Below are 25981 nucleotides of genomic sequence, written 5' to 3'. Positions count from 1 at the left end.
CCATTTCTCTCTTTTTTTGCTCCTGTGCGTCTCTCCTGCGTGGTTCGATCTCTCCGGGCAGGAGAGCGGCGGCCGTTCCCTGTGTGGTGTGAGGCGGAGGAATCCGCTGAGGGCGCGGGGCAGCCGCGGCCATGGCGGACGTGACCGCCCGTAGCCTGCAGTACGAGTACAAGGCGGTGCGTCTGGGCTGGCGGGAGGACTCGGGGCGGAGGAGCGGGATGGGGCCCTGGGGCTGAGAAACAGAGCTGCGGCCTGGAAGCCGACGGGAGAGCCGGGAAACCCGAGGAGAAACCGGGGTCCACGGCGCTGTGAATAACCCCGTTGGGGGCTGCGGCGGGCGGGCCTGGCCAGGGGCTCTGAGGGTTCATTCCCTGCCCCTTGCACAGGTCCCCTCCGCCGGGCCCCCACTCTTTTCCCTATGGCCTATTATGGGCTCTGCTAGGAGTAAGGATGGTTGGACTGAGTTGACAGGCCATAGAACTTAGTTCAGCCCTTCGCCCCATGTGCAGTTTTATAAAATGCTACAGCTGCCTCCTTCCTTTATCATCATCAGTTGATATCCCTGTGTTATAGGATATCGGCCCAGCTGATGTCAAAGTTGCGATAAAATTGTGATTTTTTCAGAATTCGAATCTTGTCCTCCAAGCTGACCGGTCTCTTATTGACCGCACCCGCCGGGATGAACCCACAGGAGAGGTGCTGTCCCTGGTGGGGAAATTGGAGGGCACGCGTATGGGAGATAAGGCTCAGCGGACCAAACCTCAGATGCAGGAGGAAAGAAGGGCCAAGTGAGTACGCTGCGAATACTAGGTTTTTTCTCCAGATCAGAGTCCCTTCTCAGTGAATTTTTGCTGAAACGCCTGGTGCAAGAGACAGGTCAGTGTCATTCAGACACCTTGGTGGAAGTAAAAGCAGTACCTGAAAGTTAAAAGGTTCTTTGGCCTTAACAAGTGTGGCTGCAGTGGAAAATAACTTTCTGGGAACTTTTTCTAACATATCTTTTTCTGGTCCACAGACATCTTCATCTTCACAGCATTTATGAGACCCTTGAGTCAGTTGCTCTTTTTCTAATTCCTTTGCTGGCTTCCTGCCCTTACTTTCCTTTGCTGTTCCTCACTTCCTACTTTTTTTTTTTTTTTAAGTCTTAAGCTAACGCCTAAGCGTCCACTGGTATGAAAAACTTTTTTTTTTTTTGAGTACTTCTTGGGGTATATATTTCAAAACCTAAATAATTATTGACTTTATCTCACCATTATCTTTTTTTTAGAGACACATGTAGAACTTTTATTTTGCAGGGTTTAAGTCCCTCCAGAAAAAGTTTGCTTTTTTAGACTTGCAGTATCTAAGCAAGAACATTTAAAATAGTTTGACATTTTTAATGATAGAATGGTGTGGGTTCATATTCTGTAAAAAAGAAAAGAAAAAAGGTGAAATAGAATGGCCTGTCTTACAGATCACTGGGGAGAATTACGTGCAAAATTAATTTTCTCCTTAAGCCAGACAAGCATATATAACTATCTGCTGTGGATAGGATTCCAGTTTTAAATCGTGCTGGAAATAGCAATGGGTGGAAAAGGAAAGTTTTGGATGGGAGCTTTCGAATAAACCATTATCTTTTGCCCCTGAACATCTCTGTTTCCTCCTCGTGATAAAGTCTCAGACGTTCCTATGCCTGTTTTGATTAAGGGAGTTACATTTCAAACAGTTTTATATCATTGGCCCTCTACTTCACAGAGTATTCCGCCTGTCCCAGTTTTGTTGTAATTTGTTGGGAGTCAGTGGCAGTAGATTTATCTTGACTCTTCAGTTTTTGAAGGTAGGGAAAGAAAATGCCTCTGAGCGGTGAAAAACAAGTCAAAATCCGATGGTATAATGTTATACAAAGTGTAAAGAGTTGTCTTCTTTTAATTAATGAGGGGAATGTTCCATTGTAAATTTAGTGTATCTAATAAGGGGATTCCTTTTCTGTGTCCCATCAAAAAATGTCAGTTATAAAGTACAATTATAATAATATTCTTTGGTCAGTTATAACAAAGGTACTACACTAGTGCAAAGTGCTAATAATGGGGTGGGGGCAGGTGTATATGGAAACTCTATATTTTCTGCATGATTTTTCTGTAAACCTATACTACTTTAGTAATATATAGTAAAGAAAGAAGTGTTTCCCGCAGGTGACTAAGGGCACATGGAATCATTTGCTGAGATGTAGGTTCTTCTTTTCAAATGTTGGGTGTGCGCCATGAAGCTGAGACAGAGAGGGGTGCCGTCTTGATTTGGTTTTGCCTTGGAGAGGGAAGAGTCTACCTGTTTAATGCCAAATGTGTGTCTGTTAGGCGAAGAAAGCGTGACGAGGACCGGCATGACATCAACAAGATGAAGGGCTATACCCTGCTGTCAGAGGGCATTGACGAGATGGTGGGCATCATCTATAAGCCCAAGACCAAAGAGACCCGGGAGACCTATGAGGTGCTGCTCAGCTTCATCCAGGCCGCCCTTGGGGACCAGGTAAGGCATCAGAGAGCCAGGGAAAGGGTCAGTTCCGAGAGACACAGAACAATCTTGTTTTTGGATTTGTTGTGTGGGCCATTACTGAGAGTTCACTTTATGTGTTTTTGGTCCTTGCAAAAACTCTCTTAGATAAGTGCTGTTATTCATTTTCCCTGTTATGAAACAGAGACCTGAAGCACAGAATGGTTAAATTCTTCTCCCGAGACTCAGGGGAGGTATCTGGATGGGAACGCAGGTAGTTCACAGAATCTGCTATTAGCCCTTACACAAGCACGGTTAGGTTAAGAGTTCTGAGAGGCTCTGGGAAAGTGAGAGATAGAGGAAGTGAGGACAAAGAATTCCCAAAAGTGACAGGCTAGGGGAGGGTGGCAGAGTGCCTTTCCCACTTGGAGATGTCATGGAAGCTGCATCCTCCCACTTACCTTATCTTTATTAAGTTGTGTGACTCTTGAGTGTCATTTTTGGTCCACATTAATGAAAATGGTCAGGGCCTGGTGTGACGCAGGAGGGGAGGTTTTGACGAGGTGTGGCTCTTTATACTCTGCCGTCACGTAAAGCTGCTCGGTGATGTTCTCTAGGCCGTTGTTCTGAACCGTGTTTGGTTGGATTTTTTGCCACCAGCCACGTGATATCCTTTGTGGGGCAGCTGATGAAGTGCTGGCTGTCCTGAAGAATGAAAAGCTACGGGACAAGGAAAGGCGGAAGGAGATTGACCTGCTGCTGGGTCAGACAGATGACACCAGATACCATGTGCTAGTAAACTTGGGCAAAAAGATCACAGACTATGGTGGAGACAAGGAAATCCAGAATATGGGTAACTGAGCTCTTTTTGTTCCATTCATATTAACTGGTTGCTTGTTGAATCGTAAATGTGCATCACTTAATAAAAAGGTCTGACTGTGTTAGTGAGATCTACAGACGGTTTTGGGTTTATTGATGTTAACACTGATGAGCACCAGCCTCCCTGTATTCCAGCCGCTGTTTCTTATTCTGGGGTTTTCTGGAGCCCCCTTATTGTGTAGTTCAGGGGGGAAAACCTGGGATTCAGGTGGCTGGAAAGGAGCGCAGAGCCACACGAGGCTTGGTAGGTTGGAGAAGGCCTCACTGGTGGCGGTGAAGGTGGCTCTGATGTTGACCATTCAGGCAGTGAGTCCTTAGACTTTAGACCTTTTTGCATGAGAGCAGGTCAGGAGGGGTCTGGGGAGGAGATGTAGAGCCTGCGGTTTCACTAGCCACTCACTGCATTCTTCTTGTAACCCCTCATCATTTTAGATGACAATATCGATGAGACATACGGAGTGAATGTGCAGTTCGAGTCTGATGAGGAGGTGAGTGATAAAGCACATGGATCCAGTCTGTACTGTTTTTGAAATTGTTGCTATGGCGGGACGATCCTTTGTGCAGACAAGCACCCTAGCTTAAGCCAGGTTAGTTTTATGGTGTATGGGTGTCAACTGTAGGACATATGTATTATTTTGCTGGAAAGTTATTATTGCTATTTTTAGGTAAGTTTGTAGACCTGTAAAACAAATTTAAATTAATTTGTGATATTTTAAAATAAATGAAGTTAGTGAACATAAAGACACAAAAGATAAAGTACAGTGGATACTTGTCTTTTTCTTACTGTATTTTAACCTTGTGGTCATAATTTCTCATTATCTCAGCCAGCACTGTGTCCCACTGCCAGTTTTGAAAGAAAGTGCTTTTGTCTCAAGCACAGGCGCAGTTTGCAAACAGTTTAAGTGATTAACTGTTGTCATTTACCTTCTAACAAGGATTTCTTGAATATAAATGGAGACAAGTGGGAAATCAAGGAATTGCACACCCATCTTAGACTTCAGTCACCTTAGAGTTCTCAGTGTGGGTGGGCTTGGCTCCTGAAAGGTAAAACGCTGGCCCTGGAGTATCATATACTGTACAGGCAGAAGGGGTGGCACAGGAGAGTCAGGAGAGAAAACACTGAACTGGAAGCCGAGAGATTTGAATTTTAATCCTGTATCTTGGGCAGGTCATTTGGCCTCGGTTTCACTTTCCGTAAAAGGTGACTGAAGTAGGTGACTGCTAATCTCCCTCCTAGAGGACAAGATTTTATGATTTTTAAATAATAACACACTAGGAGACTGTTTTGCACATAGCACTTAATTCACTTAGAAAATGTTTATTTCCTAAGTACCTGCTTTGATCATGGCGCTGCTAAGTTCTGTGAATACAGTGCTGAGTGAGCCAAGCGTAGTCTCTCCATCTTGCAATGACTATCTGCTTTCCCAAGCCTGCTTCTATAGTCTAAAAACCTCCGATGCTTTTTGAGTATTGATTTTGTGCCCATAAGAGAGGCTGCAATCCAGTTGACGCTGCGGCGGCCAAGGGTGAGAAGAGAGTGTGGACATGGTCTGACAACGCCACGCCAGCAGGGCTGAGGGTAGTGAGGGCGTTCCTTCAGGTAGCTCTGGGTTAGGCTGACCTCAGCTCTGAGAAGCTGTTGGTAGCATCCCACAGCTGCTGCTGTAACCACGGGGCTAATATGGGCTGACTCAAGGGTGAGGTTCTGTGGTGATGCCATGCAGCTCCAGGTCATGGGCTGGGGGTTGGCTGTTTCTGCAGGAAGGTGATGAAGATGTGTATGGGGAGGTTCGAGAAGAGGCATCTGACGATGACATGGAAGGGGATGAGGCCGTCGTGCGCTGCACCCTTTCTGCTAATGTGAGTGCCCCTGCTTCCCACCATAGCAGGACTAGGTCACTTCTCTGTGTCACGTTCCTTCCTGTGCCAGCACTTACCATGTGCTGATTGGCTCACCACGTTAGAGGGTTAGCCATGATAAGCATTTAGTGTCTTCATTTTCTGAAGATTTTAGCCAGAGCCATCCTCTCTTCCCTGAATGGGGTGATGAAATTTTAGTCTGGTGTGCTCCCCAACTTAGGATGACAGAAAGTCCTCCAAAGAAGGTGGGCTATGGGATGGAGAGCAGAACTTTGTTGCAGGGTGATGAGAAAGCAGTTGAAGCAGAGACCTGGTGAGCTGAGTACCTGGTTCTTCTTGCAGCTCGTGGCCTCAGGTGAACTGATGAGTTCCAAGAAGAAGGATTTACACCCTCGGGATATTGATGCGTTTTGGCTTCAGCGGCAGCTTAGTCGTTTCTATGATGATGCCATTGTGTCACAGAAGAAGGCAGATGAAGTATTGGAGATTTTGAAGGTATGGCCAAGAAAAACAATATCTGTGGGGAAAAATATCAGTGCCTCGTGGCAGATGGCTAGTACATGGCAGATGGCGGCTTTCCTAATGGTGCTCCTCCCTCTACAGACGGCCAGCGACGACCGAGAATGTGAGAACCAGCTGGTTCTGCTCCTTGGCTTCAACACATTCGATTTCATTAAAGTGTTGCGGCAGCACAGGATGATGAGTATGTCGGGGCCCTTTCTGCAGTGTGTGCTTGTGCGCAGCGTGGAGACCGGCTTTCACAGCTTTGGCACTCATTTCATTTTTTTTATCTTGCACCCAAGGTTGAAGTCATTTTCTCTAATCCCCTCCTTCCCTTCCTCTTTCGTTGGCAGTTTTATACTGTACCTTGCTGGCCAGCGCACAGAGTGAAGCTGAAAAGGAAAGAATCATGGGGAAAATGGAAGCTGATCCAGAGTTATCCAAGTTCCTCTACCAGCTCCATGAAACCGAGAAGGAGGATCTGATCCGAGTAAGTCTGGATTGGTTTATCTGTCTGACTCCTGCGCTGTGTTATTTGCTTTGAAAAGGGGACATTGGCTGAGCAATTGCAACATAAAACTCAATTCCAAATAAAAAGGGAAGGTGAAGAAGTGAAGTATTTTTCTGGATTCTCGGGTTTGCCACAGGTACAGATTAAAACCGGCCTGTTTCCTGTGGTTGTGACCGCAGGACTGCCGACCTGCTGCTGTCTTCACCAGCGGCGTGCAGACTTGATTGTTTCAAAAACTGAAAATACAGTGAATATGTGTTTGCTTAATGAAGAACCCACACTTCTACACCTCGGGAAAGCCCTTGATGCTGAATTGTAGAATGTCTACCTTGGATGCCTAATATGGCATTTTGTTCCTTAAAGATGTTTGCTTTGATCGTTCCCGTGGTCTGTGGTGGGTGTCTGAGTGGAAGCAGTGCCCTTTCTCTTGGGATTTACTAGTCGGTGCCTATGAGTCAGGCTCAGGGAGGCGGTGGCTGACAAGAATAAGAACCTGGGACAGTGACGAATGATCTGTATATATTTTTTACTCCCCCCCGCCCCCCACTGCAGGAGGAAAGGACCCGGCGAGAGCGAGTGCGTCAGTCCCGCATGGACACAGACCTGGAGACCATGGATCTGGAGCAGGGAGGAGAGGTGGGGCGTGGGGCCGTGCCTGGGGAGGGTGGGTGGAGACTGGGTTGCTCAGCTGCCTCACTTCCTCTGCGGGTCTGTTTCTCATGCTCCCAGGCTCTGGCTCCACGGCAGGTTCTGGACTTGGAGGACCTGGTTTTCACCCAGGGAAGCCACTTCATGGCCAATAAACGCTGTCAGCTCCCAGATGGGTCCTTCCGTCGCCAGCGCAAGGGCTATGAAGAGGTGCACGTGCCTGCCCTGAAACCCAAACCTTTTGGCTCAGAAGAAGTGAGTGAATAGCTTGTCTCCATTTTCTGCTCTGATCACCTCCCCATTCAGTTTTCACCCCATTGAAATCGTCATCCTGGTGACAGGAGGTGCTTGGGACGACCTGGGGACCAGTCCCGGTCAAGGAGCATGCTGGTCTTGCGAAGTGTTTCTGCTGTACCTTTTGGGCAGAAGGTGGCCTTGTCGCATAGGTAGTTTATTCTGGGTTTGGAAGCTGCTTCGCAGTTTTTCCATTCTGATTTTGAGCCCAGGGAACAATATTGATCTCTGTGAACTGACTTTCAGGAAGTTAAATATGCAGGTTATCAGAAATTGCAACCCTGGTAATCGCCCAAAAATAGTTCTGCCAATATGAATTCAATTACCTTTCTTTCTTCCAGCAACTGCTTCCAGTGGAGAAGCTGCCAAAATATGCACAGGCTGGATTCGAGGGCTTCAAAACTCTGAATCGGATCCAGAGTAAGCTGTACCGTGCTGCCCTGGAGACTGATGAGAACCTGTTGCTGTGTGCTCCTACCGTAAGCACAGCCCTCACAACTTGGTTCTTAGGGGGTGTGGTATATATTTTTGGTGACAAGGTTGTTCTCCATCTCCTCCTCCTCACCCTCCAGCCCCCAGAACCGCAGGTCATCTTCTGTTTCCTGTTGTAGTGATAAGCCCAGGAGTTAGGGCCTGCTCATTCCTGCTCTCTGTTGTAGGGTGCGGGCAAGACCAATGTGGCCCTGATGTGTATGCTCCGAGAGATAGGGAAGCACATCAACATGGACGGCACCATCAACGTGGATGACTTCAAGATCATCTACATCGCCCCCATGCGCTCCTTGGTGCAGGAGATGGTGGGCAGCTTTGGGAAGGTGAGGGGTGCTGCTTGTCTCCAGAAGACACCAGGTGCAGTGATCTACGAACTGGGAACAGGCCTGATCCGTCCCTAAGTCTTGTGGTGGGGCATCTCTGCAGTGCCTTGGGCAGAGATGTCTTTCTCCATTTCACACTTAGGACTTGACCCAGATAGTTTCTGAAGCAAGTCTGTCTTAGACGTTTGCAGTGGGTTCTCACCGTTCTCTGGTGAGTCTCTGCTGTTGGAGTCATTGCACTCGAGGGCTGTTCACGAAGCACTCCCAGGAACATGGCTGACTGGGCATGGCGGTGGTGTTCCAGGTCCTGGTTCCACACAGGCCTCCGTCTCCACTTGAGTGTGTAGAGGCCCCACACACGCTTTGTGTGCCCTGTTTGCTGTGTGTAAGGTGGATTTGTTTTAGGAGTAGATGCTGATGAGATTTAATTCAGCTGTGTGCCTGGCAGTGGACACCTGCTCTCTGCCCCGTGCTCAGGCCTCCCACATCCCTGCCTGATACATCTTCCCTCCACCCAGCGCTTGGCCACCTACGGCATCACCGTGGCAGAACTGACTGGGGACCACCAGCTGTGCAAGGAGGAGATCAGTGCCACGCAGATCATCGTCTGCACGCCCGAGAAGTGGGACATCATCACCCGCAAGGGTGGGGAGCGCACCTACACCCAGCTGGTGCGGCTGGTCATCCTGGTGAGCAGGAAGCGCACAGACGGACTGGGGGCCAGTCCCGGGCAGGGGCGTGTGGTCTTACCAAGTGTTTCCACAGTGCCTGTTGGGCAGTGCCCTTGGGAGTGACAGCTGGTGCTGACTTTGTCAATACCAATGAGTGAGAATCCACACGTAACTGAAAAATCCCACAGTAGGTGCAGGGTGTTTGCCACATTATTTGCTTTTTTTTTTTTAATGTCTAAGATATTTTGAAGTAAGTGTGAAAAGATAAAAAAAAGTGAGTTGTATCATCTCGGATCGTTAAAGTGTTTTATGAATGTTCTGTTTAGAATATTGTGCGGAAGCACCCAGAGAGGGATGACTTCAGTGTTGATCAGTGTAGCTTTTTTTTAAGTTGTCCAGAGCAGGAGAAAGATGATTTTCAGTGTTTTGGCAGAACTTGGCAATCTGTGGCCTCTGGTTTTTGTAATTAAAGTTGTATCTGAACATTGCCACACCATTTGTTTGTGTGTGGTCTGTGGCTGCTTCCATACTGTGGCAGAATTGAGTATTTGCTGACCCCTCCTTTAGAGCCTTGGAACTCAAAGCCCAGTCTCTGGACCAGCAGCAACAGCAGCAGCAGCAGGATCCAATGGAAGCTTGTTAGAAAGGCAGAATCTCAGGCCCCACCCCAGACCTACTGAAAATAATCTGCATTTTCACAAAATCCCCTGGTGCTTTTATGCATGCTGAAATTTGAGAATCACTGCTTTAGACCGTGTGAACTCATCATTTGGTGCATGGTGTCTTTTGTCTTGAATAAGGAAAACTACCCAGAAGGGAAAAGCTTTGCTTGATATAAATATGGTCTGATCAGAAGCTTCATTTTTAGTAATGAAAATTACTTTTGGATTTATGAACTCCTTTACCTGAAGTACCGCGTTTTCTTACCATGAACTGTTTTATTTCACTGAAAGTGAAAGTAGCTCATGGTCAGAGTGTTATCTCTTCGGGTATTTCATGATGAATGTTGTCTTCATCTTTGGGTTCGTAACAAGTCCAGGCTTAGGGTTTCCTTTCTTGTCTTCATTTTTGGGAATTCTAGGTTATAGGCCTACAAAGTGGTGCTGGTCTCAGGAGAGGAGGTGTGAATCCTTTAGTCCTGGAGTTACTTTGGCACCTTCTCCTTCCTTAGGATGAGATCCATCTCCTCCACGATGACAGAGGCCCTGTATTAGAAGCCCTGGTGGCCAGGGCCATCCGGAACATTGAGATGACCCAAGAGGATGTCCGGCTCATTGGTCTGAGCGCCACCCTCCCCAACTACGAGGATGTGGCCACCTTTCTGCGCGTCGACCCTGCCAAGGGCCTCTTCTACTTCGACAACAGGTGTCACAGCAGCTCAGCCAGGGGCATTTCCTGGTCTCTGTCCCCTTTCCAACAGGCTCTGGATTGGTTTCAGAAGGGCCTTTAGGGTTTCTGAGGTGTGAGTGTAAAAAGAGGACATTAGATGAGTGTGCGTCTGGGCCTGTGGGAAGAACTGTTCGTCCCTTTGGTGTTCTCTGCTGGAATCCTCACTTGTTTAACGGTTGGGTTTCTAGCTTCCGCCCGGTGCCTCTGGAACAGACTTATGTGGGCATCACAGAGAAGAAAGCTATCAAGCGCTTCCAGATCATGAATGAAATAGTTTATGAGAAAATCATGGAACATGCTGGGAAAAACCAGGTCTGTCCATGATCCTTGTTATTCTTGAACCCTGTTTTTTTGAATTCTTAGCTTATTGATGCTCAGTTGGGCAAGATTAACAAAGATGAAAAGAGAGAAGACACTACAGCAGTCACTAGCTAGCATCAGGCGTGCAGTGGGGTCTCACTACAGACCCTGCGCCCATTAGAAGGTTAGTAATGCTGCTCGTAATTTTGACGAAATGAACCAATTCCATGAGAACCACAAACTGTCAAAACTCAATCAAGATAAAATAGATATCCTGAGTAGTCTGATAGCCATTAAAGAAATTGCATTTGTAATTTAAAAGCACCCTAAAAATAAATCCCCAGGCCTGTAGAATCAGTCAGCCTGTTTTTCTCCATTTCCGAGGGTGGTTTACAGTGAAAAATACAAGACAATAAAATTAAAGATGAAAATTAAAAACTAGTTATGAAAGAGGGCAATTTACTATTAAGTGCAGTGTGAATTTTTTCAATCAACCATCACGTTTAACCATGTTAACTAAGACAAAAACAAGGAAAAGTGACAAGTTACGTGCAGAAAGAAGCACATGAGTTTAAATGAAGAGACACTAAATGCAAGGACTTTATTCCCTGCAAAATGGTATTAATCTCATATTAAGACTTATTTCCTAAGTCCTTTTATTAAGGACAGTGCTCATTATTATATATATATTCTAGCTGCTACTTTGCAAACACATTCTTCATTTGACTTTGAATTTTGTCAGGTACCTGCACAGATTCTCAGTCAAAATTTCTGAGATTGCACCCATTGGATATTTAAATTTACTGTTAGAGTTAGGGTGCTCGATTAGTTTAGCTTCCCCAGTACTTGGTAGGTTCACTCCCCTAGGGTCTCGTGGGCCTTGCTGCCAGGCTGCCTCTGAGCCAGCACACATCCCTGCCATTGCTTCGTTATCACGACTGGCTTCTGGCCTCGTGATGGTGTAGCCTCTGCTTCCTGCTGCATGATGCCGCAGGAACTGGTTTTGGAAAAGCCGAGTGCAGCTTTTGGAACTGTCTGTTGACTGGCAAATCGTGACTTTTACATAGGTGCTGGTATTTGTCCACTCTCGGAAGGAGACTGGGAAAACTGCTAGGGCCATCCGGGACATGTGTCTGGAGAAGGACACGCTGGGTCTTTTTCTGAGGGAGGGCTCTGCCTCCACAGAGGTCCTTCGGACGGAAGCCGAGCAGTGCAAGGTGAGGAGGGAGGCCCTGGGTCCCTCATTCCTGCCAGGTAACTGGCTCTCTCCGAGGCCCCAGGCAACTCCACTGGGACCGCATTGCAGTGTCATTGCCTCCCTTAGGTGAGGCTTGGCTGGGCAGGTGTGGATGGTTATGTGGAAGGGTAGGAGGGAGGGTCTCATTTTACCTTCTGGCATGTGGTGTGATGGATGTTTGCCTCAGGAGCTCCCACAGGAGGCCTCTTTTTTCTGTTCCCGTAGAACCTGGAGCTAAAGGATCTCCTGCCTTATGGCTTTGCTATTCATCATGCTGGCATGACCCGAGTGGACCGAACGCTGGTGGAGGATCTTTTTGCTGACAAGCACATTCAGGTGAGGGTGGGCAGAGCTTTGGGGAAGCAGGGGACTTGGACGTTAGAATCTCTGGAGCGTTAGAGATTGTGCTACAAGTTTTTTTCTGGCTCCAGTGGTCCAGTCAGAATGCTATGGTAGTTTTGATGAGCGGAAGTGACTGCTGCCTCTCCCGGCCGTTCACATATTGTAGGAGAGGAGTGTCTGAGGAGCAGAGCAGAGCAGGTGCTTAGGTAGTGACTGCAGGTGGCTGCAGGTACTGCCTTCATATGTCAGGACCCTGTGTGCTCCCTCTTTCAGGAGAGCCCATATTTTTGTCTGGTAACCTTACGTTGATTGATACAGGTCTGCAGGTCTGATTCTTAGGTGTCTCTGGGACCTTGAAATGTTATTTCTTGAATACGTGAGAATCCCAAGGAACCCTTTCTACTTTATTCTGATGTCACATTGACAAGTACTTGGGCCCACCTCGGTCCTGGGCCAGTTGCCTCGAGACATTTGGGAGATTCGCCGTCTCATGATGTCTGCTTCCCTCTTCACCTTTATGTACCCCTGTAGGTTTTAGTTTCCACAGCAACTCTGGCTTGGGGTGTGAATCTTCCTGCACATACAGTCATCATCAAAGGCACCCAGGTGTACAGCCCAGAGAAGGGGCGCTGGACGGAATTGGGGGCTCTGGACATTCTGCAGGTACAGAGCCTTTGAGTCTATTCTCAGTAGGAAAACTGTCCTGTGCATGAAATGTGAGGATACTGGAAAGATGGCAGAGCAGAGCTCCATAACGTGAAAGCCTTGAACCAGACCCTGATGCTCTGCTGCCTGAGCCTCTTGGTTTGCTGTCTCTGACCTAGATGTTGGGACGTGCTGGAAGACCCCAGTATGACACCAAGGGCGAAGGGATCCTCATCACATCTCATGGGGAGCTGCAGTACTACCTATCCCTCCTCAACCAGCAACTTCCCATCGAGAGCCAGATGGTATCAAAACTGCCCGACATGCTCAATGCGGAAATCGTTCTGGGTAACGTCCAGAATGCAAAGGTAGGGGAGAGCTCTGGCCATGGCACTTACCTTGGCACTTCTTACCTTCTCTGAAGTGCCAAGGCACCAGCAGTGGGATGGTCCCCATTGTGCAGCTGACCTCCCAGCATCTGAGGTCCTCCCCACTCCCCATGCCCCATGCCCTGCATCTCCAGTGTAATTTGTCTTGTGCAGTTCTTAGGTCTGTGACCGACAGCTCCCCTTGTCACCAAAGTCTTAGAAGGAATTCTGTCTTTGTAATAGTGAGCTGCCATAAGCATTTGAAAGATAATACGGTATACCTCCTTGTAGTTGGGCATTAGTTCCTAAACACGGGAGCTTCTCACCTGGAGACGTAAAGAACGTGTGCTGTTTCTCATAGGATGCAGTGAACTGGCTGGGCTATGCCTACCTGTACATCCGAATGCTGCGGTCCCCAACGCTCTATGGTATCTCTCACGACGACCTTAAGGGGGACCCCCTGCTGGACCAGCGGCGCCTGGACCTGGTCCACACTGCTGCCTTGATGCTGGACAAGAACAACCTAATCAAGTACGACAAGAAGACTGGCAACTTCCAGGTGAGAAGGGCAGGAGTTCAAGCAGAGGCCTCAGCAAAAGGTGTAGGTCTAGGAGAAGAATTTTCACGTTGCTCCCTTGATTCGAGTCCTGCCTGTCTTAATTGCCCACTGCTTGGCACAGTGGGAAAGGTGGATCCAATCAGAATTGGATTGTGCTCTTTGAACCTAAGAACTTCCAAAACAGTGTGGTAAAACTTCCCTTAGCCATACTCCGAGTCGAGGTGGATAATAGTGCCTCATCTGTGTGGACATCAGTTCGCTGTGAGTCAGTTCATTGAGCCTTTCTCTTCCCACTTTGATTGCCCGGAGTTTCCCCAGTGGGTTCCCATCGTCCACAGTTAAGAGTGGAGTTCATTCGTGTTCAGCTTTGGGCTGAGTCCTCTTTCTCTCCAGGTAACCGAACTGGGCCGGATAGCGAGTCACTACTATATCACCAATGACACAGTGCAGACTTACAACCAGCTGCTAAAGCCCACCTTGAGCGAGATTGAGCTCTTCAGGGTCTTCTCATTGTCCTCCGAGTTTAAGAACATCACCGTGAGGGAGGTGAGCCCGGGACATACGCTGGAAAAGGGGAGTGGGTGCTGACAACCAGTAGCTAAGTGTTGTTTTCCCAGGGCCACCTGGCCATCCCTAGACCTGCTTCCTTTTTGTGGCAGGAGGAAAAGCTGGAGCTGCAGAAGTTGCTGGAAAGGGTGCCCATCCCTGTGAAGGAGAGCATTGAGGAGCCCAGTGCAAAGGTGAGCCCACTCCTCCTTGCTTGGGTGCGAGTCAGGTATCCTTGGTAATCCTCTACAAGACGCAGCTGGAGATAGCATTTGTGCTTGGTAACCTAACCCTTACCACATGTTCTTTCCCTGTGCGATGATGACTGTTTAATGTCTGGAACTCAGGAGCTGTAGAAGATGCTCAGAGCACAGTGTAAATCTCTCCCTTGTACCATTCAGGGTTAGCTTCCTCCTGAGCTGCCCTTGCTTTTCTCTCTAGATCAATGTGCTTCTCCAAGCCTTCATCTCCCAGCTGAAGTTGGAGGGCTTTGCACTGATGGCTGACATGGTGTATGTTACCCAGGTGAGGGCTGGGCTGTGAGGAGGGGTCTCCACACTCCAGTTCCTTGTATTCTGTGTGTGTCTTGGGGAAGGTAGGCCTGACACCACTGAGAAGGAATGCTTAGTTTTGCCCTGGTTGGCTAGTTGGTTGATGTGTGTGATCACTCTGCGTTACTGATCTTGAGCACCTGGGAAGGATAAAGCCTAAAGAGAGTGCTGGGGAGGCTCTGTAGACCCTCAGAGAGACAGGGAGAGCCAGTGACACAATGTGTAGTTCTCACAGAGTCATGCCTCCCACTGTGGTTGCAGTGTCCACCGATAGACAAATGCGAGGGCTGACTTAGTGACTTTTGTCTCTACCTCTAAGGGCAGGCCACTAGCACTGTGTCTCTTGCTAGAATTCAAAAATGCTTAACAGGCCAAAAGCTTTACAGTCATGCAGTGAAGGGCAGGGCCACATGTTGGGTGACAGGCTGAAGCTGCACTTTTCTACCTGCTCTTGCTCAGGAGCACGTGTCTGAGTTTGTGAAGGTGATTGCTCCATAGCATGGGGTGATTAAACCGTATCTAGAGTAGCTTAATTAGGCCTGGGATAATTGAACCCTAAGAAAGGGAATGCTTTGTTTTCCCATAGTCAGCTGGCCGGTTGATGCGTGCAATTTTTGAAATAGTTCTGAACCGCGGGTGGGCGCAACTTACAGACAAGACCCTGAACCTCTGCAAGATGATCGACAAACGCATGTAAGGCCTGTGCGCTGGAACCTGGTCACCGCCAGGTGGGGCCCCTAGGCTGAGGGTGTGGGTGATGGGAAAGCCTTGGAGTGTATCTGGCCTCCGGCCTCGATGCACAGTCCTGGGTGAGTACTGAAAATAGGGTAAAGCCTTTTGGGGTTGGGATGATGGGTCATGGCTCTCTGGTCTCATTGGTGGCACAGTTTTGAGTGTCCTCCTCTGATAACCATCTTGTGTGGTCCAGGAAGCCATGCTGAGGCTCCACAGAAGTAGGACTGATAGCTTTGTCTCCTTCCGGACAGGTGGCAGTCCATGTGCCCTCTGCGCCAGTTCCGGAAACTCCCGGAGGAGGTCGTGAAGAAGATTGAGAAGAAAAACTTCCCCTTTGAGCGTCTGTACGACCTGAATCATAACGAGATAGGTGTGTGGGTGCCCTTGGAGCGCAGGCATCTCTCTGGGCCTTCGCACTCCCCCAGCTCCTGTGCCTCATGCTCCAGTAGCCTCTGGTTGTGCTCAGGTCCCAGTGCAAGGCTGTTGGTCCCTTGGGTTTCACTGAGAGTAAAGGGAAGAACCAACATGGGGTCTGTGTCCCCAGTTACTACTGGGGCCCGGTTTGCAGATACCTGGCTGGCTGGGCTGTAGCCCTGGGCACTGTCTCCTCCTAGGTGAGCTCATCCGCATGCCCAAGATGGGCAAAACCATCCACAAATACGTCCATCTGTTTCCCAAGTTGGAGTTGTCCGTGCACCTGCAGCCTATCACACGCTCCACCCTCAAAGTGGAGCTGACCATCACGCCCGATTTCCAGTGGGATGAAAAGGTAAGGTTTTGCTTGTTGCAGGACTGGTTTCAGGGTGGTTCTGAGGAGTGCTGGATCAGAGGGGCTGCATTCCCGTGCAGCTCCCGTTCCTTGAACCTGTGCTTGCCCTGGTAGGTCCATGGCTCTTCAGAGGCATTCTGGGTCCTGGTGGAGGATGTGGACAGCGAGGTGATTCTGCACCACGAATACTTTCTCCTCAAGGCCAAGTACGCCCAGGACGAGCACCTCATTACATTCTTCGTGCCTGTCTTTGAGCCACTGCCTCCGCAGTATTTCATCCGCGTGGTTTCCGACCGCTGGCTGTGTGAGTATGGCCCCCTAGGGACACGTCCCCCAAAGGCCCTTTGTGCTGGGTGTGACTTGGTTGGATTTTGCAGTGTTTGTAGAAGGGCTTAGGGGTCCATTAGGTAAAGTGAGGAGTGCTTTCTATCCTGCCTGCTCTTCTGCAGCTTGTGAGACCCAGCTGCCTGTTTCCTTCCGGCACCTGATCCTCCCAGAGAAGTACCCTCCTCCAACTGAACTTCTGGACTTGCAGCCCTTGCCCGTGTCTGCTCTGAGGAACAGTGCCTTTGAGAGCCTCTATCAAGATAAATTTCCTTTCTTCAACCCCATTCAGACCCAAGGTAGGTGTCTCCATTCCTAGGAGGCCTCTTAGGGTTACCTAATGATAGGTATGTTCTATGGCAGGAAGGAAAGTGGGGTGCTCAGTGTTCGGCAGGCTTGAGGGCTCATCTGAGTGCACCAGGACAGTGTTCCATCTCAGAAGTCTGCAGTTGTTATTAAATCTGCATTGCTCCTTTGCACATCTTCCTACAAGGGTCTCCAGGTGCAGGTGGCTGGATGCCTACCCCTGCTGCTCCAGCACTGAGCCAGAGCGCGCAGGCAGGTGCTTGAGGCCCTCTCCCCATCGTCACGGAGCATTCCCTGTGTTCGGAGCACTTGGCCAGTATGTCCTGGGTCTTTGCTTTTTTATTCCTCCCACCAGGCCCAGGAGGGTCTTACTATTTGAGGCACTGTTATTAGCGTCCTGCTTTGTAGATGAGGACACCGAGGCCTAGAGAGGTGCTCCGGTTGACACAGCTAGTAACTGGTGGAACCTTGGTTTTAACCCAGTCTTGATACCCAGGGCTTAGGCTCTTGCCTTTTCTGTAAGGTGTGTTTCCAGAGTCAGAGGGCCTGAGCCAGGCAGCTGGTTCGTTTGTTCTGCATTCTGTTCCCCAAAGACTGGCAGAGGAGCAGAGAAGGATACTTGGTTTCCTTTGCTTTTGTCGTCATTTCTCAAATCTCCCTGGACCCTGACCTGTTGGTCACGGTGTTGCCCCCTTTTCCTTTTGTGTGGAAGGGTAGAAAACGAGGGGAGAGATGCAGTCAGGTGGGGGGCCATGTGGTAGCTGGAGGCGCTGCCTGCGCCCCGTGTTGTTCTGCACAGCTGCCTGGCTCGGCGCTCCTTCGCTGCCTTTGGCGCCGGGTCTTTGCGCGTCTCCCTTAGCTCTTCATGCTGCTGCTCTGTTGGCTTGCAGTGTTCAACACCGTGTACAACAGTGATGACAACGTGTTTGTGGGGGCACCTACGGGCAGCGGGAAGACCATCTGTGCAGAGTTCGCCATCCTGAGGATGCTGCTGCAGAACGCCGAGGGGCGCTGCGTCTACATCACCCCCATGGAGGCCCTGGCTGAGCAGGTGTGCCACTCAGGTGCCATTGCCTGTGAGGCCTAAGCAAAACTTTCTCAGTCCTGCAATTTGCAGCGTCCTCTGGGACAGGACGATTACTGTCCCTTGGCTGTGTTTTCATTTTCTGTGCTAGAGGACACTTGAAGGCAGGCAGGGCCACAGAGCAGCCACCGCTTGGTGTGGCTCCTTGGGCTTTCCGCACGGTAAGGGGCCACGCCTGGCCCGGCTGACCGCCCGCCCCGCCCGCGCAGGTGTACGTGGACTGGTACGAGAAGTTCCAGGACAGGCTCAGCAAGAAGGTGGTGCTCCTGACGGGCGAGACCAGCACGGACCTGAAGCTCCTGGGCAAGGGCAACATCATCATCAGCACGCCCGAGAAGTGGGACATCCTCTCCCGGCGCTGGAAGCAGCGCAAGAACGTCCAGAACATCAACCTGTTCGTGGTGGACGAGGTCCACCTGATCGGGGGCGAGAACGGGGTGCGTGCTCGACTTCACTGCACCCTGGGGGCTGGGACTGGTCCACTGACTGCCCCTGGGCTCGAGTGTGGGGGCCGGACGCCCCAGGGCAGGAACTGTGCCGAGAGAGTCCTGCCTCTTGCCTTCCTTCAGAGTGCCCATGAAAGTGTTCTGGAGCGCTCTTGGAAAGCAGCGCCGTGTTTGGGGGGCTGGCTGTTGGCAGGGAGGTGTGAGACCAAAGATGGGGAGTGCAGTAAGACCCTGCTGAGGCTGCTCAGGGGGCGGGGGAGGCTTGTCACAGATGCTGCCAAGACTGTGTGTGCATGTGCTGCTCTGGGGAGGGGAGCGCAGTGAGACTGTTGGTTCTTCGGGGGTTGGGGGGATGGTGAGACCCTGCCTGGCTGCTGTGGGAGAGGTCAGTGAGACCTTGCTGGGATGGTGGGGGAAGGGGGGCAGTGAGACCCTGCCGGGCTGGAGGGCGGTTCATCACCAAGGGTGGCTCAGGGCAGAGAAGGGGCTGAGCCACAGTGACTCTTCCTCCCGCTCTTCCAGCCTGTCCTGGAAGTGATCTGCTCCCGGATGCGCTACATCTCTTCCCAGATAGAGCGGCCCATTCGCATCGTGGCCCTCAGCTCCTCGCTCTCCAATGCAAAGGATGTGGCCCACTGGCTGGGGTGCAGCGCCACCTCCACGTTCAACTTCCACCCCAATGTGCGCCCTGTACCCTTGGAGCTACACATCCAGGTAGCGCCCAGTCCCCAGTCCTGCAGACCTCCCACCAGCCCATCATGCAGGTCTTATAACCTTGGGTTCTTCTCGGCTTCTAGGGCTTCAACATCAGCCACACGCAGACCCGCCTGCTGTCCATGGCCAAGCCCGTGTATCACGCCATCACCAAACACTCCCCCAAGAAGCCTGTCATTGTTTTCGTTCCATCTCGCAAGCAGACGCGCCTCACTGCCATTGACATCCTCACCACGTGTGCTGCAGACATCCAGCGGCAGCGGTGAGGGCTGTGCCTGGCCTGGGGTTGAGAGGCCCAGGCTGCATCTGCCGCTTCACCGGCCTGGCTGCTGGGGGTGGGAATGGGGGCGTTGGACCGGGTCCATCCTGAAGGGGCCTTCTTTTGCTATCCAGGTGGGGGATAGGCACCCCCGGGCCAGGGACGGGGGGATGGCAGGGAACCCCTGTGAAGCACGGCCGTGCTTGTGCCGTCTAGGTTCCTGCACTGCACCGAGAAAGACCTGATCCCGTACCTGGAGAGACTCAGCGACAGCACGCTCAAGGAGACGCTGCTCAACGGGGTGGGCTACCTGCACGAGGGGCTCAGCCCCATGGAGCGGCGCTTGGTGGGGCAGCTCTTCAGCTCAGGTGAGCCCAGGAGGGCCCCAGGCCCTGTGGTTCAGAGAGAGCTCCAAGGGTTTGGCTGAGTGAACTGAGTGAAACTTGGGCGATGGTACTTCTTGACAACATGCTAACCATTTTCCTAATACTTTTATGGTCATTCTTTCTGTTATCCCATTGAGCCTGCCAAGAACCTTGTAATGGACAAATGTTATCCCTACTTGCTGGATAAGAAAACAAGCACATAAGGGTGTGTGATTTCAGAACCTCTTTCTTTAGAGTCCAGGACATCTGCCCAAGAGACATGATTTTCCATGGACACCAGGTTCCCTGAGGGTGTCTGATCTGAGAAATGGGATAACCGGTAGAGCTCTGCATCTGCCCCGGGGGCCTGTGGGCTCTTCCCATTGACCACTGGCATTTCACACTGAGTATTCCATTGGACACGGTTGGTGGCGCTTCAGTGGAGATGCCCCTGCCAGGACCACAGGCTGTCGCTCCTTGAGCCTTGAGCCTGGCTGGTTTAGGGCAGACTCAGATGGATCGATTTTGCCTCCATATCTGGAGCCAGGCCAGTACTTCATTGGTGCCTGTGCTTTCCATTCCCCCTCATTCCCCCAGGATTTAGACTTCACTCCAGGATGACTCTATTTTCTCTAGGGTAGTCCCCAGAGCAAGGCAGTGGTGGCGTGGGGCCCCCTCTCATAATACTCGAGTGCTTAGTCATGTTAGGCCTTGTCCCTTGTGCACTCTGCTCTGAGTTCTGAAGCAGAACCAGATAAGCCTCAGCCTGCCCAGGAAGCAGCAAGGCCTGCTTCACCCTGAGAGCCCTGGCCTCAGTCTTCCTTTCCCCACTCCCCAGGGGCCATCCAGGTGCTGGTTGCATCGCGGAGTCTCTGCTGGGGCATGAGCGTGGCTGCCCACCTGGTGATCATCATGGATACCCAGTGCTACAACGGCAAGATCCATGCGTGAGTGTCGTGGCTGCTTGGCACAGGGGTGGGGACCTCCTGAGATGAGTAGAAACTGCAGCTGCAGAAGCTGAAATGTTATCAGGAGTGGGTGGGGGAGGGCAGGGGTTTCTGTCTCAGGACCTGAGGTCCCATTTGCGTTGATGGCCATTGTCCTTCTGTGGCCCATCAAGTTGGAGAGACAGGAGGATAGTGCAGGGGCCCTCCAAGATTACCTAGTCAACCTGTGTGTCCTACTTCGCTAGCTGCCGGAATGCGATATACCAGAAATGGAATGGCCTTTAAAAGGGGGAATTTAATAAGTTGCTAGTTTACAGTTCTAGGGCCATGAAAATGCCCCAATTAAAGATAGTCTATAAAAATGTCCAAATGAAGGCACAACAAGAGGTTACCTTCACTCTGGGAAGGCTCATGGCAAACCTGGTGACGTCTTCTAGCTTTCTCTCCAGGCTTCTTGCTTCATGAAGCTCCCCCAGGGCATTCTCCTTATCTCCAAAGGTCACTGGGGGAACTCTTGTTCTAGTGTGTCTGCTGCTCTCCTCATTCTCAGCTTCCTCCAGAAGACTTCCTCTTAGAGGATTCTAGTAAACGAATCAAGACCCAGCTGCAATGGGTGGGGTTACAGCTCCTTGGAAGCCACCTAATCAGAAGTTACCACCCACAATTGGGTGCGTCACATCCCCGTGGATAATCAATAAGCTCCCAGCCAGCAATGTTGAATGAGGATTAAGGGACATGGCTTTTCTGGGGTCCACTACAGAGTCAAACTGGCCCACTGTGTGTTTTATAGACGAGGAGAGGTGACACGGTCAAGATCAGACAACCAGGGGTGACTGATTTAACTCTTTAACAGTGATTTATTTTGAAATGAGTATTACTTCATGGGCCCATTTTTAATATCTGAACCTGTTTTTAGGTTTGGATTTAAGTGATTTTAATAATTCACAAAATAAACAGCTGTGAAGTTTGGAGAGCTTGGTTTATTACATCTCTGATCCTATAATAGGGTGTCGTTGCACTCTCGGCAGTAGGTGGGTTTACAGCTTTGGTTCAGGGGTCCTGAGCAGCAAATTCACAAGTGTTACACTTGTAAACTAAAGTTTATACACAAGAGAGCGAAACTAGCTCCTGAGCAGAGCCTCCAGGCCTGGCCTCTGTGTTGATGCACGTTTCCCTCCCCTGCCCCTTTCTGCTGCCAGGTATGTGGACTACCCCATCTACGACGTGCTGCAGATGGTGGGCCACGCCAACCGCCCCCTGCAGGACGACGAGGGGCGCTGCGTCATCATGTGCCAGGGCTCCAAAAAGGTCAGGAGACGCTGAACCTCAGGGCTGCTCTTTCTCCCTCAGTTTCTCCCCATTTTCCACCGTGCCTTTGTAATGAACCTCTCAGCCTTGTGGAGCCCTGCAGGCTGCTTCGGCATCTGCCCTGCGGCCGCTCCTCTTTCCTTGCACTCTGCTCTGCCTGCGTGACTCGGCGTGCCGCTGTCTCTGCTGCATCTTAAACCTAGTGATTCCACTTTCCAGCCTGTAGCTTCTTCTGTTTGGTACTGGCTACATCTTTCACTCAGGGGCTGTCCCGATGGTTTGCCTTTGGCCCTTCCTTCCGGCCAACATCATTCACTCCTTATTACTCCCTCCTCCCCACCCACCCACAGGATTTCTTCAAAAAGTTCCTCTATGAGCCATTGCCAGTGGAGTCCCACCTGGACCACTGCATGCACGACCACTTCAACGCTGAGATCGTCACCAAGACCATCGAGAACAAGCAGGATGCCGTGGACTACCTCACCTGGACCTTTCTGTACCGCCGCATGACCCAGAACCCCAATTACTACAACCTTCAGGGTGAGGGGCCTTGGGAGCGCGCGGCTATCCTTTTGGGGCTCTCAGGCCCGGCATGTCCCTGACTCCTCTCTTCTCCCTTTGCTCCAGGCATTTCCCATCGCCACCTGTCTGACCACCTGTCAGAGCTTGTGGAGCAGACCCTGAGTGACCTGGAGCAGTCCAAGTGCATCAGCATCGAGGATGAGATGGATGTGGCACCCCTGAACCTCGGCATGATCGCCGCCTACTACTACATCAACTACACCACCATCGGTGTGGCCGCCAGGGGCGATGGCCCGGGAGGGCTGGGCTGCGGGGTGGAGAGGGCGGCCCAGACAGCTGATGGACGGCCCTCTCCCTGCCCCCACGTGCTTCTTTCCTGGCAGAGCTCTTCAGCATGTCCCTCAACGCCAAGACCAAGGTGCGGGGGCTGATTGAGATCATCTCCAACGCGGCAGAGTACGAGAACATTCCCATCCGGCACCACGAGGACAGCCTTCTGCGGCAGGTGAGGCTCTGCTTCAGGACGGCATCGTTGGAGTGGAACATGGCCCGTGTGCCCGCAGCACGGGTGTCCCTTCCGCCGTAGGAGAACCCCCGCTCAGGTGTGCAGCTGCACATACACCGGGGCCCCGTGGCGCCTGTGACCTGAGAACTGACCTGCCCCCACTGGCTGCTTCCCTTCCACCCTGCAGTTGGCCCAGAAGGTCCCTCACAAGCTGAACAACCCTAAGTTCAACGACCCGCATGTCAAGACCAACCTGCTCCTGCAGGCTCACCTGTCCCGCATGCAGCTGAGTGCCGAGTTGCAGTCAGATACAGAGGAGATCCTCAGCAAGGTACGTGGGTGTCATGGAGGGGCACAGAGAAATGGGGGGGCCTGGGAGAGGGGGTGCAGGAGTGGGAGTAGGGGTAGCGGGGGCCGAGGAGGTGGCTTTTCTACATCAGTCTGCTCGTGTGCCTCTGGCCCCATCCAGGCAATCCGGCTCATCCAGGCCTGTGTGGACGTCCTCTCCAGCAATGGGTGGCTCAGCCCTGCTCTGGCAGCCATGGAGCTGGCCCAGATGGTCACCCAGGCCATGTGGTCCAAGGACTCATACCTGAAGCAGCTGCCACACTTCACTTCGGAGCATATCAAACGTTGCACAGACAAGGTGAGCTGGGTCTGAACCCTGAGTGTTGGGCGGCTGAGCTGGGGCCCTGGGATCCCATGTTCAGTGTCCTGGATCTGGCTGGGGTGAGTTGGGGGAGGTGAGTCAGATTGGGGGAGCTTCTTATTTGGTTCCTCAGAAGGTGTTACGTGTTGAGATGCAGAAGGGCTTGCCAAATGCGGGTTTTGTTCTCTCAGTAGTTCAGTTTTGTTTAGGTGATGTGATGGTGTAGGAAATAAAATTAGCTATTTGCAACTGCTTCCAATTTCGTTTGGTCTGTGTTCGCTCTTCCCTGATCTCTGGATATCCTCTGAATACTCGCTGCAGGGAGTGGAGAGTGTTTTCGACATTATGGAGATGGAGGATGAAGAACGAAACGCACTGCTTCAGCTGTCTGACAGCCAGATTGCCGACGTGGCCCGCTTCTGTAACCGCTACCCTAACATCGAGCTATCCTATGAAGTGGTGGATAAGGACAGCATCCGCAGGTGAGTCAGGGAGCCAGGTTCCCACTCCGTGTCCTTGCTGGGCACAGCCTAGGGCCCTGGGAGCTCCAGCCACACTGCTGATGGTGTCTTTCCCTCAGCGGTGGGCCCGTGGTGGTGCTGGTGCAGCTGGAGCGAGAGGAGGAGGTCACCGGCCCTGTGATTGCACCTCTCTTTCCACAGGTAGGTCCTCTCAGCTGGCCTTGCCAGCTGTTTCCTGGGGCCCCACCATCAGCTCCAGTCCCTGGGAGAGGGATGTGGATAGTCATAATGAGGTCTCAGGCTAAGAAGTAATCTTGGCCATGTATGTATTTTGCTGCCCCTGCTTAAGCTGAATTTTATATAAAACAGTTTAGACAACTGGTGATGGTTAAAAACCAATTGTACAGTCATGTTGGTCTCTCCGAGTGCTGGGGTGCATTTTCCTTTAACCCCAAATAGCTCTAAGACATGTGGGCTCTTCTTCTGGGTGTTCTATCTCTTTTCTCACTGCCACTTACTGTGCTTCTGGTTGCTTGGTTCTTTACCACCAGAGAGGAAATTTGACCCTCTTTATAGTTGAAGAATAACTGAAGGTTGAAAGTAGAAGTCACACAAACATTTAATTCCTAGCTTGATAAGCCTGGGGCCAGCACTTCAGACTGGAATCCCTGGGCCTCGTGACAGTGGAGTAACTAGCAGGTTGTGTTTTTGATTGAGGCAAGGGGTGCAGCTCCGTGTTCAGGTACTTTTCTCATCCCGCATCTCTGCCTCTTATTTAAAAGGATTTCTGAGGAACACAAAGCTTCTGGGCCTCGAGTCGATCTCTGATAGAATCTCTGATTCAGGGGAAGGCACTAAACAGAAGGTCCTTTGACAAAAGGACCTGAGCCAGAACCATTTCCTGCCTTTGACAGTTTCGTAATCTTACCTATATCAAAGTATTTTGGGGGAAGAAACTTGGAAAAGCTGTCTGATGGTTTGTTTTTGTCCCCCTGCCCTCCCTGTAGAAACGTGAAGAGGGCTGGTGGGTGGTGATCGGAGATGCCAAGTCCAACAGCCTCATCTCCATCAAGAGGCTGACACTGCAGCAGAAAGCCAAGGTGAGGTGTCCGCTGGCCCTGGCGTCTGCTCCGGGGTGGGGGGAGCGCTCCCTGCGCCCAGGCTTATCCTGACTTCTCCCCTCCCTTTCCAGGTGAAGCTTGACTTTGTGGCCCCAGCCACTGGTGCCCACAACTACACTCTGTACTTTATGAGTGACGCATACATGGGGTGTGACCAGGAGTACAAATTCAGCGTGGACGTGAAAGAAGCTGAGACCGACAGTGACTCGGATTGAGTCTGCAAAGGGAGGGAAGCTGGACTTCAGTTAGAGATGTGTACCGCTGCACAGCCTCGTGGTCGCAAGACCCAGGCCTGTCGGCCTCCCAGCATCCTCACGTGCCCTTTTGTCACCTGGCCATCCAGACTTTGAATCCACGGTTAGTAGGTGTGTTGTCAGGCAGGCATGAGCTGTGGACAGTGTCCTTAGGCATGTTCTTTGTACTTCCCTTTGAGTTGAGCCTTCTAATAAAACAACTTAGAGAAACTGTTTTTGCCTTTGCAACAATCCCAAATTAGTTTCCCTTCTCCAGCGGAAGGCTTTTTTTGTTGTTGTTATCTCTGAATTTGTCATTAGTACAAACCCGCTCTTGACATTGACATGGGCTGTCTCTGTGGCCACTGCAGTCTGGAGGGGACATTATTGGGTGCTTCCTCACCTGGGTCTCTAGCAGCGTCAGCACTCCTGCACACAAACGGCAGATCCCTTTTTCCTCACAGAAAACACCAAATCTTGGAGGTTTCTTAAGATCTTTATTCTGATATTCTGCAGTGTCCCCATAAGGAGGCAGTACCAGAGGGGGATTAAAATTCACCCGCTGGATGTGACCCTAGGAAACCGATTTAATAATGCAAACCTAAATTTTCCTCTTCAAATTCTTGCCTTCTACTGTTCTTAAGGAAT

At 50.9% G+C, this 25981-nt stretch overlaps 1 protein-coding gene across 1 annotated transcript; it reads left to right on the top strand.

The window, feature by feature from the left end:
- SNRNP200 (small nuclear ribonucleoprotein U5 subunit 200) lies at positions 1-25564 on the top strand. Its single transcript, XM_077133762.1, has 45 exons — positions 1-176; positions 625-788; positions 2334-2505; positions 3130-3322; positions 3781-3836; positions 5110-5208; positions 5551-5703; positions 5812-5911; positions 6063-6199; positions 6773-6856; positions 6950-7123; positions 7504-7641; positions 7822-7977; positions 8496-8666; positions 9820-10013; positions 10226-10349; positions 11405-11554; positions 11800-11910; positions 12448-12579; positions 12741-12929; positions 13291-13488; positions 13882-14034; positions 14148-14228; positions 14476-14559; positions 15172-15278; positions 15572-15690; positions 15935-16089; positions 16204-16393; positions 16539-16712; positions 17610-17770; positions 18013-18240; positions 18772-18963; positions 19047-19225; positions 19439-19590; positions 20426-20534; positions 21734-21842; positions 22193-22382; positions 22470-22634; positions 22748-22869; positions 23057-23200; positions 23339-23515; positions 23840-24000; positions 24099-24180; positions 24987-25079; positions 25172-25564. Exons 1-45 carry the CDS (start codon positions 132-134, stop codon positions 25313-25315), a joined length of 6411 nt encoding a protein of 2136 aa, XP_076989877.1. The 5' UTR covers positions 1-131; the 3' UTR covers positions 25316-25564.
- Positions 25565-25981: the final 417 nt, after the last annotated feature.

The sequence above is a fragment of the Tamandua tetradactyla genome, chromosome 17 (assembly GCF_023851605.1).
Source record: "Tamandua tetradactyla isolate mTamTet1 chromosome 17, mTamTet1.pri, whole genome shotgun sequence".
NCBI classification, from domain to species: domain Eukaryota; kingdom Metazoa; phylum Chordata; class Mammalia; order Pilosa; family Myrmecophagidae; genus Tamandua; species Tamandua tetradactyla.
Note: the sequence above shows the minus strand (reverse complement) of the source record. Positions and strands in the feature narration are given on the sequence as shown.